The sequence below is a fragment of the Leucoraja erinacea genome, chromosome 24, assembly GCF_028641065.1.
Source record: "Leucoraja erinacea ecotype New England chromosome 24, Leri_hhj_1, whole genome shotgun sequence".
NCBI lineage: Eukaryota > Metazoa > Chordata > Chondrichthyes > Rajiformes > Rajidae > Leucoraja > Leucoraja erinaceus.
The window spans coordinates 30,367,378-30,380,355 of record NC_073400.1 but is presented as its reverse complement, the minus strand read 5'-3'; the positions used below and the strand labels follow the sequence as shown (position 1 = coordinate 30,380,355).

The 12,978-nt window shown below is 47.0% G+C and overlaps 1 protein-coding gene across 1 annotated transcript in view; it reads left to right on the top strand.

Moving 5' to 3' along the window:
• Positions 1-7,525, top strand: part of LOC129708905 (N-fatty-acyl-amino acid synthase/hydrolase PM20D1-like) — a 68,804-nt gene extending 61,279 nt beyond the window's left edge. Inside the window, exons 10-12 of the mRNA XM_055654959.1 lie at positions 1,341-1,506; positions 5,668-5,767; positions 6,265-7,525. Of these exons, the coding sequence (XP_055510934.1) occupies positions 1,341-1,506; positions 5,668-5,767; positions 6,265-6,355 (357 nt within the window). The 3' untranslated portion in view covers positions 6,356-7,525. The remainder of the gene's footprint in view (positions 1-1,340; positions 1,507-5,667; positions 5,768-6,264) is intronic.
• Positions 7,526-12,978: the final 5,453 nt, after the last annotated feature.

Here is a 12,978-nt window from a genome sequence, read left to right as displayed (position 1 = left end):
AATTATGTGAAGCACTTTGGGGTCAATGCAAGTTGACTGAAAATGTGCTATATAAATAAGATTATTATTATATTATTATTATGATTGAATGGCAGAATAAACTTGATGGGCCGAATGGCCTATTGCTGCTCCTATCACATGAGCTTATGAGTCCCTGCCTCGACTAGCTCCTCTAGTTTTCCTGTCCCCTGATTCCCAATCTGAAGAAGGGTTCTGACCCAAATCGTCACCCATTCCTTCTCTCCAGAGATGCTGCCTGACCCGCTGAGTCACTCCAGCTTTTTGAGTCTATCTCCCATCTTTAGTGTTGAGCATGAAAGTCTGGGTGACACTGAGAGGAGGCTGCAATGTGTCAGACGTCCCTTCCTTCCAATGCACTGTCATCACAGATCCCATGGCCATTATTTCTAAAGTTGCTCTCCAAGACCTCGTATGCTGAGAGAATGGAGCGGCTGGGCTTGTGTACTCTGGAGTTTAGAAACATAGAAACATAGAAAATAGGTGCAGGAGTAGAGGCCATTCGGCCCTTCGAGCCTGCACCGCCATTCAATATGATCATGGCTGATCATCCGACTCAGTAGTGCAGCAGTAGCTATGGAGCGAAGGAAATTGGCAACGTTTCGGGCCGAATCCCGAAGGGGTTCGGCCCGAAACGTTACCTATTTCCTATGCCCTAACTTTCATAGAAACATAGAAAATAGGTGCAGGAGTAGAGGCCATTCGGCCCTTCGAGCCTGCACCGCCATTCAATATGATCATGGCTGATCATCCGACTCAGTAGTGCAGCAATAGCTATGGAGCGAAGGAAATAGGCAACGTTTCGGGCCGAATCCCGAAGGGGTTCGGCCCGAAACGTTACCTATTTCCTATGCCCTAACTTTCATAGAAACATAGAAAATAGGTGCAGGAGTAGAGGCCATTCGGCCCTTCGAGCCTGCAACGCCATTCAATATGATCATGGCTGATCATCCAACTCAGTATCCCGTACCTGCCTTCTCTCCATACCCCCTGATCCCCTCAGCCACAAGGGCCACATCTAACTCCCTCTTAAATATAGAAGGATGAGAGGGCATCTTATTGAAACATGTAAGATTATTAAGGGTTTGGACAGTACATGGATAGGATGGGCTCAGAGGGATATGGGCCAAATATGGGCGTGGGACTTGGTGTAGATGGTCAGCATGGGCAAGTTGTGCCGAAGGGCCCATTTCCATGCTGTATGACTCTCTGACTCGCACCAGTCGGGAGGAATGTTTGAGGTACAGTCAACTCTGTGAGGGATTGTTGTCGACCAGTCGATCGTTCTCTCTGAATTGTGTTTCATTTAACTCTCCCCTCAGCTTCTCCAGCAAGTCCAGCACATTATATCGGATCAACGGGTTAAGATTGAAGTTCTCCAGTCCGATCCTCCGATCCCAATGAGTTCCTATGCAGACGATGCATTTGGCTATCAGCTGATCAAAGGGACAATTGGCAACATATTTCCTGAGGCGGTCATTACTCCAGGTAAAGAGTTCCCATTGCACTTTTGTTTAGTTTAGAGATACAGAGTGGAATCAGGCCCTTCAGCCCATCGAGTCTGCACCGACCATCAACCACCCATTCATAGACAACAAAATGCTGGAGTATTCAAGAAGGAACTGCAGATGCTGGAAGATCGAAGGTACACAAAAATGCTGGAGAAACTCAGCGGGTGCAGCAGCATCTATGGAGCAAAGGAAATAGGCGACGTTTCGGGCCGAAACCCTTCTTCAGAAGATCGAAGGTACACAAAAATGCTGGAGTAACTCAGCAGGACAGGCAGCATCTCTGGAGAGGAGGTGTGGGTGACGTTTTGGGTCGAGGCCCTTCTTCATACTAGTTCTACTAGTCCACAGCCAACATGGCCTGTTTCCTTTAACATATCCTTCCCTCCAGCATCTGCAGTTCCTTCTTGAACTCCTTTATCATATCTTTAATTCCTTTGTTCTTTATCTCTCTAAATCACTATCTATATCTCTCATCACCCTTTCTCCTGACTCTGAAGAAGGGTCTCGACTTGAAACGTCACCTATTCCTTTTCTCCAGAGATGCTGCCTGACCCGCTGAGTTACTCCAACATTGTGTATCTGTCTTTAGTCCCAGTAACACACTTGTGAATCATTTCTGTTTAAGAAAGAACTGCAGATGCTGGGAAAATTTAAGGTAGACAAAAATGTTGGAGAAACTCAGCGGGTGAGGAGCGAAGGAATAGGCGACGTTTCGGGTCGCGACCCTTCTTCAGGCTGATGTGGGGGTGGGGGGGGCGGTGGGGGAAGTGGAAAGGAAGAGGCGGAGACAGTGGGCTGTGTGGGGGAGCTGGGAAGGGGAGGGGAAGAAGGGAGAAAGCAGGGACTACCTGAAATTGGAGAAGTCAATGTTCATACCGCTGGGGTGTAAACTACCCAAGCGAAATCTGAGGTGCTGCTCCTCCAATTTGCGGTGGGACTTACTCTGGCCATGGAGGAGGCCCAGGACAGAAAGGTCGGATTTGGAATGGGAGGGGGTGTGGAAGTGCTGAGCCACCGGGAGATCAGGTTGGTTATTGCGAACTGTGCGGAGGTGTTGGGCGAAGCGATCGCCAAGCCTGTGCTTGGTCTCACCGATGTAGAGCAGCTGACACCTAGAGCAGCGGATGCAATAGATGAGGTTGGAGGAGGTGCAGGTGAACCTCTGCCTCACCTGGAACGACTGCTTGGGTCCTTGGATGGAGTCGAGGGCACTCTTTCCAGCTTATTGACATTATACAGCCATCACAATTCTTGCAGTCAATCTGACACTGAAATTTTAAGCCCGAACATAAATGCTCTCTACAGGGTGGAAGGTGATAGAGAGATTCAGACAGGAATTCTCTCGTGCTTGTGTTATTCTTGGCAGCTTTCACGTCTCCAGATGAGACAGATGTTTGTACACATCCTGGTCCTTTCTACACGTATTGTTCCAATGTTCTTTACACAGAGGGTGGTAGGTGGATGGAACAAGATAGATAGATATGATATAGATATGCCATTTATTGTCACTATACATGTACAATGAAATTAAAAGCTGCTCGTACTCAGTGCATACATATAATTTAGTACAAATAACAACAGACAGAAAAACAAAAACAGAAGGGAGAAGAGGGGAAGGGGGGGATAGGTGCACAATTCTGCGGCGCTATATACATATATACAGATGGAAGTCCGGGTGTTGGGCTGTGAAGTCAGTGCATGTGTGAATTTGAATTAAGAGTAGTTATAATTTTCGGAAAACAACTATTCCTGAGTCTATTTGTCCTGGATTTGATGCACCTATAGCGCCTTCCAGAGGGCAGCAGGTCGGCACGGACTGGGTGGGTCGAAGGGCCTGTTTCCGCACTGAACAAATGGCCAGAGGGGGTAGTTGAGCCAGATACTCTCACAATCGTTAAAAGACACTTGGACAGGTACAAATGTAGGCAGGTGGTACTAGTGTAGATGGGATATGATGGTCGGCAAGGGCATGTTGGGCCGAAGGGCCTGTTTCCACACCGTATGGCTTTATGACTGCCCAAATCTCTTATGTCAACTCGAACCTAGTTTCTTTACTCGCTAAATATTTTCTTATTTGTCTTTTGTCTTGCATCGAAAAATATCTTTGGATATTATGTAACATTGTTGACCGTGTCATTATGAATTTGTCTTCCTTGTTTAAACACCTGAAGTGTTTTTGATTGCATTAAATGGCAACTGTCACTTCCCCGCCCACTCTACAAACATAATTGTCGAACCAAAAAGGTATTTTGCAGTTTTAGTTGACTTTACTTTAGAGATACAGTGCGGAAACAGGCCCTTCGGCCCACCCAGTCCGTGCCGACCAGCGATCCCCGCACACTAACACTATCCCGCACACACTAGGGACAATTTACAATTTTTGACCGAAGCCAATCGACCTGCAATCCTGTCCGTCTTTGGAGTGTGGGAGGAAACCGGAGCATCTGGAGTAAACCAGCGCAGGTCACGGGGAGAACGTACAAACTCCAGAAAGACAGCACCCATGGTCAGGATTGAACCCGGGTCTCTGGGGCTGTAAGGTAGCAACTCTAACGTTGAGCCACTGTGGGACCCATACTTGTGTAATGTGTCATATTTACCACAACTCTGTATTTTCCACTGGTCGACTATGTTGCCATATGTCCATGTAACATTCCTAAATTCTTCCAAAAAAACCCCACCAAGAGCTGGAGTAACTCAGTGGGTCGGGCCGTGTCTCTGCAGAACACGGCTGGGCGACATTTTGGGTCGGGACCCCTCTCTTCAGACCCAAAACTCATTATCCCATCCGCTCCCTACACACGAGAGGCAATTTGCAGAGGGCCAATTAACTTACAAACCCGCACGTCTATGGGATGTGGGGAGGAAACTGGAGCACCCGGAGAAAAGCCACGCGGTCACAGAGAGAACGTGCAAACTCCGTACAGAAAGCACCCGTAGTCAGGATCGAACCCGTGTCTCCGGTGCTGTGAGGCAGCAGCTCTACCAGCTGTGCCACCGTGCCAAAGATACACACAAAATGCTGGAGATACTCAGCGGATCAGGCAGCATCTCTAGAGAAAATGGACAGGTGACGATTTGGTCGCGACCAGTGTCAGTTTAATTTATTGTCACATGTACCAAGTTATAATGAAAAGCTTTTGTTGTGTGCTAAGCAGTGAACAGAGACAAGGTGTGCAGGAAGGAACTGCAGATGCTGGTTTAAATCGAAGATAGACACAAAAAGCTGGAGTAACTCTGCGGGTCAGGCAGCATCTCTGGAGAGAAGGAATGGGTGACGTTTCGGATCAAGACCCGTCTTCGGACATTACATGATTACAATTAACCACGTGATTACAATCATGATTACTATCAACCACGTGATTACAATCATGATTACAATCGACAACGTGATTTCAATCATAATTATAATTGACCACGTGATTACAATCATGATTACAATCGACAACGTGATTTCAATCTTGATTACAATTGACCATGTGATTACAATGATTACAATCGACCACGTGATTACAATCATGATTACAAACGACCACGTGATTACAATCATGATTACAATCGACCACGTGATTACAATCATGATTACAATCGACCACGTGATTACAATCATGATAACAATCAACCACGTGATTACAATCATGATTACAAACGACCACGTGATTACAATCATGATTACAATTGACCACGTGATTACAATCATGATTACAATCGACAACGTGATTTCAATCATAAATACAATCGACCACGTGATTACAATCATGATTACACTCTGACCAGACTGCATCACTGTGTTTCATGCTTCTCAAATTAAAATGATAAACTTTATCAAAGATTACACATGTCAACAACTAGCGTCAAACTTACCGCCCAGCACAAGATAATCTTCACCATTTGGTGGACATACAGCATGGGACAAATTGAAGATCAATAAAAAAAGTGTATTTCTATCAAAATGCAAAATAATGCACGGATACAGGAAATCTAAAACAAGAACAGAACATTTTTCAACAGCTCAGCAGCGCAGACGTCTCCGGAGAGAGTAAAATGTTTCAAGTCTAAAACTGTAAAGTCTACAGAAAGTATTTTGCGTTGCCACCCACAGTACTTACTGACATTTTCCCCCCTGATTTACATCCAGGTCTCTGCACAGCAAGCACAGACACCAAACATTACCGCAACATCACCACAGAACTCTACCGATTCACCCCAATGATCTTGGGGGAGGAAGACATTTCTCGGTAAGAAGTTTACTTTAGTTTAGTTAAGAGATACAGCGCGGAAACAGGCCCTTCGGCCCACCGAGCCTGTGCCGACCAGCGATCCCCGCACACTGACACTATCCTACACACCAGAGGGACAATTTACAATTTTACCACAGCCAATTGACCTACAAACCTGCGCGTCATTGGAGTGTGGGAGGAAACTGGGGATCCAGGAGAAAACCCACACAGGTCACGGGGAGAACATGCAAACTCCAGACAGACAGCACCCGTAGTTGGGATCGAACCGGGGCCTTTGGAGTGCGGGAGGAAACAGAAGCTCTCGGTGAAAACCCACACAGGTCTTGGGGAGAACGTGCAAACTCCGGATAGACAGCACCCGTAGTCAGGATCGAACCCGGGTCTCTGGCGCTGCGAGGCAGAGACTCTCCCTGCTGCGCCAGCGTGCCGCCCTGCGAATTACGTGAAATTATATTTGATATTATTTTTTAATTGCATCTTATTCTTCCTTTCAGGGTACACGGTGCCAATGAGAGATTATCTGTACGGGGCTATGAAGATGTTGTTCAGTTTTACTTCCGTTTTATACAGAACTCTGACTCCTAGTCGCTGGGATGGGCAGAGAAGGGATGGACAGATGATCATGGAACTATGCAATCTTGAGATTTTCCACCGCATGGCACAGCGGGAAACAAAGATCTCACTAAGCTAGCTAGTAGATAATTCTCTCCCTCACTGGTTTGATAGTGACAAAGGGTGAAGTGGCAACCTGTGGCCAGTTAAATGGCAGATGAAAGCATTCTCTGCCCGTCAATGCAGTACCCACACATCAAGCTATGCACCAGATCACCTCATCCATCATCCCCAACAAACGGATTCAGAAACACTGCGGCTTTAGTTAAGCAGGTGAGAGGCTGAACACAAGTGGGAATGTTGAGAGCATTTGGTGGCCTGGTGCATGGAATACAAGCACCCTGGTTTACAAAGACAGACACGGAGTGCTGGAGTAGCTCAGCGGGTCAGGCAGCATCTCTGGAGAACATGGATAGGTGACTAGAGTTAAGGGATACATTATGGAAACAGTCCCTTCAATAGACAACCGAGTCAATAGTCAATAACTCTATAATCTAGAGTTGAAATATTTATCCCCACTCAGTGACAGGGACCACAGAACAACTGGATTGGCATAAAAACCCAACTGGCCCACCAGCGTCTTTCAGATATAGAAATCAACCTTGTCCAAGGAGTTATGCCCCTGTCCCACTTAGGTGATTTTTTTAGGCGACTATAGGCGTCTAGGCTGTCACCACATGGTCACCTGTACGGTCTCCTCAGTCGCCCACAGAGTCGGACCTTTTTTCTGGTCGCCACTGGATTTTGAAATGTTTCAAACTTTTCAGCGACGGTCGGCAACAGTTGGCTCGTCGTAGGTTGTCGCCAGGGTGACGTAGGTTGTCGCCAGGGTGACGTTGGTTGTCGCCAGGGTGACGTTGGTTGTCGCCAGGGTGACGTAGGTTGTCGCCAGGGTGACGTAGGTAGTCGCCAGGGTGACGTAGGTTGTCGCCAGGGTGACGTAGGTAGTCGCCAGGGTGACGTAGGTAGTCGCCAGGGTGACGTAGGTAGTCGCCAGGGTGACGTTGGTAGTCGCCATAGTTACGTAGGTAGTCGCCGATGCTGACCAATGAATTCCATTGGCGACTACCCACGTCAACCGGCGACAGGTACCGGCGATTGAATTGTCCTCAGTTGTTGCCAACAGGGTCGTAGCTTGTCGTAGCTTGTGGTGGACGTAGGTGTGGTCATAGGTGGACGTCCTAATGGGTCGCTGGTTGCCGGTAGCTTGACGTCGACTAGGTGATAGGTTGCTGTAGACATTGTCGTTGGGGGGAGGGGGGGGTCCAGTCACGGTTTTTTCGGTAACCTGCTACGACTTCCCCGATGTTGGGTTAGTCCAGGACAAGGGGTCACAGTTTAAGGATCAAGCAGAAATCCCTTAGGACCGACCGAGATGAGATTGATTCCTGGCATGGCAGGACTTTCATATGAAGAAAGACTTGGCTTGTACTCGCTAGAATTTAGAAGATTGAAGGGGGATCTTATAGAAGCTTACAAAATTCTAAAGGGGTTGGACAGGCTAGATGCAGGAAGATTGTTCCCGATGTTGGGGGAGTCCAGGACAAGGGGTCACAGTTTAAGGACAAGGGGGAAGTCTTTTAGGACCGAGATGAGAAAATCATTTTTTGCACAGAGAGTGTTGAATCTGTGGAATTCTCTGCCACAGAAGGTAGTTGAGGCCACAGTTCATTGACTATATTTAAGATGGAGTTAGATGTGGCCCTTGTTGCTAAAGGGATCAGGGGATATGGAGAGAAGGCAGGTACAGGATACTGAGTTGGATGATCAGCCATGATCATATTGAATGGCGGTGCAGGCTCGAAGGGCCGAATGGCCTACTCCTGCACCTATTTTCTATGTTTCTATGACTATGACAGTCGCCTAAAAAAACGCCTGAGTGGTATAGACCCATTACCTTATACCTTATCCTAAGTACATATAACTCCAGAGTTGAGTGTAATATGTCTCCATAGTTTAAGGAGCAATAAAGGTTTGACCATGGGCACCCAGCTATACAAATAAGTTGTAAATAGTGCAGAGAAGATTTACGAGGATGTTGCCAGGACTTGAGGGCCTGAGCTGTAGGAACAGGTTAGCAGGCCAGGGCTTTATTCCCTGGAGACCCTGCATTAGATCATGAGGAGAATAGATAGGGTAAATGCACAGAGTATTGTACCCAGATGAGGAGAATCTAGAATCAGTAGGTTTAAGGTGAGAGGGGAAAGATTTAATGGGAACCTGAGGGGCAACTTTTTCTACACAGAGGGTGGCGGGTATATAGAAACATAGGCAATAGGTGCAGGAGGAGGCCACCCGGCCCTTCGAGCCAGCACTGCCATTCATTGTGATCATGGCTGATCGTCCCCTATCAATAACCCGTGCCTGCCTTCTCCCCATATCCCTTGACTCCACTAGCCCCTAGAGCTCTATCTAACTCTCTCTCAAATCCATCCAGTGACTTGGCCTCCACTGCCCTCTGTGGCAGGGAATTCCATAAATTCACAGCTCTCTGGGTGAAAAAGTTTTTTCTCACCTCAGTCTTAAATGACCTCCCCTTTATTCTAAGACTGTGGCCCCTAGTTCTGGACTCGCCCAACATTGGGAACATTTTTCCTGCATCTAGCTTGTCCAGTCCTTTTGTTTTATAATTTTTATATGTTTCTATAAGATCCCCCCCCCCCCCCCTCATCCTTCTAAACTCCAGTGAATACAAGCCTAGTCTTTTCAATCTTTCCTCATATGACAGTCCGGCCATCCCAGGGATCAATCTTGTGAACCTACGCTGCACTGCCTCAATCACAAGGATGTCCTTCCTCAAATTAGGAATCCAAAACTGTACACAATACGCCAGATGTGGTCTCACCAGAGCCCTATACAAGGGCAGAAGAAGTATTGAACGAGCTGCCAGAGGAGGTAGTTGAGGCAGGGACTATAACAAAATTTAAAAGGTTTTCGGAAAGGTACATGGACTGGAAAGGTTTGGAGGGATGTGGGTCAAACGCAGGCAGGGGGGGGGGGGGGGGGACTAGTGTAGATGAAGCATCTTGGTGGGCAAGGGCAAGGTGGGCAGAAGGGCCTTTATGACTCTAGGACTATTATATGATGGTTTAAATGACCACAGGCAAGCCACCACCTGCTTATCATTCAATACCATTTGGGTGATGTAGATTTCATGGTTTAATATTTATCAAAGCATTTTTCTCTACTATTTATAATATACTATTTTATTGACCGAAGTTGGTGTGTATTTAAATATCTTCCTTATATAAATTATATTGCTAGATTTGATGCTTTTCTGCCAAGGGGAATATTTTTGAGGCCAGTATACAGAAGACTATCCCTTGTCAGATCTGTATTAACTTTATTGACATAATAAAGACAAGTATTTATACGTGTTTGAGTTGGTCTTTGAAATAAAGTCTTTGAGGATCCTGTCATTTAATGCCATTGGTTTTGTTACAAAATGGGAGGTGGTTGAGTCTAATGTTTCGTTCAGCAGGTTATTTCATGTAAATATTGAAAACCTCCCTGTCGGGGCGGCACGGTGGCGCAGCGGTAGAGTTGCTGCCTCGCGGCGCCAGAGACCCGGGTTCCATCCTGTCTGTGCGGAGTTTGCACGTTCTCCCTGTGACCACGTGGGTTTTTCACCGGGTGATCCGGTTTCCTCCCACATTCCCAAAGACATGCAGGTTTGTAAGTTAATTGGCTTCGGTAAAATTTTAAATTGCCCCCGCTATGTAGAATAGTGCTGATGTACGGGGTGATCGATGGTCGGCTCAGGCTCGGTGAGCTGAAGGGTATGCATCACAGCTGTGTCTCTAAAGTTTTAAGGTAGTTTGTTGTGCCACACAGTGGTGCAGCAGGTAGAACTGCTGCCACTCAGTGTAGCGGCAGATTTTTCAGATCTTTCAGGAAATTAACTCCCTAGCCACTAATTGGGTGAGAGGGGATAAGGGGAATATCTTCGGTACGCATGCAAGCTGCCTCAGAGACTTTCAGAGCTTCTACTTTCATAAAGCTTCAGCACACAGTCTTTTAATGAATATTTTCTTTATTGTAGATATAAAACAGTAAGATACATCCAAGGTTTTCCGACTTGTTCCAGCAATCTTCTTCGAACTCCAGCGCATTGCTTCAGATACTAGAAAACTCCTCGTGTCTTCTTCTTCACATGAGGCTTGACATGCTTGACCTGCTTGACATGGCTTGACTGGTCGAAGGATAAACCTTCTCCCTCTCCTGTCCAAAACGAATCACCAACTAAACTACCACTCAAGCAGTTAAGCTGCATAAACACGCCCCAAGACACACATAAAATCCCACCCACATTATAACGGGCAGTCTAAAATTTAAAGGAACATGCCATCCACAATGACATGCAAAACAGGCCAAATGGCCACTACACTCAGCGCCAGTGATCCTGGGTTTAATGTCTGTGTGGAGTTTGCCCGTTCTCCTTTTTTGACCATGGGATTCTAGCCCCGGGTGCTTTGGTTTCCTACCACCCTCCCCAAAGATGATTTAGTGGTGTAAGCGGCACGGTGGCACCGCTTGTAAAGCTGCTACCCCCTATCACCAGAGACCCAGGTTCGATCCTGACCTCGGGTGCTGTCTGTGTGGAGTTTGCATGTTCTCCCTGTAACCACCTGGGTTTCTCCCGTGTGCTCCGGCTTCCTCTCTCATCTCGAGGTATTCAGTATTTACTTTAATGTCATTTTAACTGAGTACTTACACACACACTTCTGTTCCTCCTGACTGATGGGAGAGGGGAGAAGAGGGAGTGGCCGGGGTGAGACTGGTCCTTGATTTTGCTGGTGGTCTGGTGACTAGTGGAGCATCCGGCAAAACTGCTGAGTGGGTAAAGCTATAGTGTGTGCATTTGGAAAGTGATCTGTACCTGAGTTGATGGTAGACAAAAATGCTGGAGAAACTCAGCGGGTGAGGCAGCATCTATGGAGCGAAGGACGTTTTTCGGGTCGAGACCCTTAAGGGTGAGGCAGCATCTATGGAGCGAAGGAATAGGTGACGTTTCGGGTCGAGACCCGGAAGGGTCTCGACCCGAAACGTCACCTATTCCTTCGTTCCATAGATGCTGCCTCACCCACTGAGTTTGTCCGGCATTTTTGTCTACCATCAACTCAGGTACAGATCACTTTCCAAATCGTATCCCCTTCACCTTCACATCCACCTTCACCGAGGGGACGTCTTTTTTCAAATTTCCTGCAAGAGGACAGAAATCCAAGCGACTAGCAGTCTATTGGCAAAACTAAATGGAGCGAAGGAAATAGGCGACGTTTCGGGTCAAGACCCTTCTTCAAATCTGAGTTGATGATCAATTATGTTTGGAAACATAGGAACATAGAAATTAGGTGCAGGAGTAGGCCATTCGGCCCTTCGAGCCTGCACCGCCATTCAATATGATCATGGCTGATCATCCAACTCAGTATCCTGTACCTGCCTTCTCTCCATACCCCCTGATCCCTTTAGCCACAAGGGCCACATCGAACTCCCTCTTAAATATAGTCAATGAACTGTGGCCTCAACTACCTTCTGCGGGAGAGAGAGAATTCCAGAGATTCTCCAGAGAGGTGTAGGGGGAGCCTTGGAATAGAGGGGGGACAGAGAACACAGGACATTGAAATGAAGGACAGCATTGTACTGACCTCCAGTGGCTGATATCAGTATCACAAGCACATTGAAGCAACTTAAAACGTGACCAACCTCCATCTGGCACAGCGGATAGAGCTACTGACTCACAGCATCACAGACCCGGGTTCGATCCTGGCCTCAGGTGTTGTCTGTGCAATGAGTTTGCACGTTTTCCCCGTGACCGCGTGGGTTTTCTCCGGGTGCTCTGGTTTCCTCCCACATCCCAAAGACATGCAAGTCTTTTAGGACCGAGATGAGAAAACCATTTTTCACACACAGAGAGTGGTGAATCTGTGGGATTCTCTGCCACAGAAGGTAGTTGAGGCCAGTTCATTGGCTATATTTAAGAGGGAGTTAGATGTGGCCCTTGTGGCTAAAGAGATCAGGGGGTATGGAGAGAAGGCAGGTACAGGATACTGAATTAGATGATCAGTTGTACAGGGTCTTGGTGAGACCACACCTGGAGTATTGCGTACAGTTTTGGTCTCCTAATCTGAGGAAAGACATCCCTCTTAAATATAGCCAATGAACTGTGGCCTCAACTACCTTCTGTGGCAAAGAGTTCCACAGATTCACCACTCTCTGTGTGAAAAATGTTTTTCTCATCTCGGTCCTAAAGGATTTCCCCTTTATCCTTAAACTGTGATCCCTTGTCCTGGACTCCCCCAACATCGGGAACAATCTTCCTGCATCTAGCCTGTCCAACCCCTTAAGAATTTTGTAAGTTTCTATAAGATCCCCCCTCAATCTTCTAAATTCCAGCGAGTACAAGCCGAGTCTATCCAGTCTTTCTTCATATGAAAGTCCTGACATCCCAGGAATCAGTCTGGTGAACCTTCTCCGTACTCCCTCTATGGCAAGAATGTCTTTTCTCAGACTTGACCTGGAAGCATTAGCTGTGCAAGCAAGGCGGTTGGTATGTTCCTGGCAATCTCTTCGCAATAACTGGCAGTCACAGCATGAGA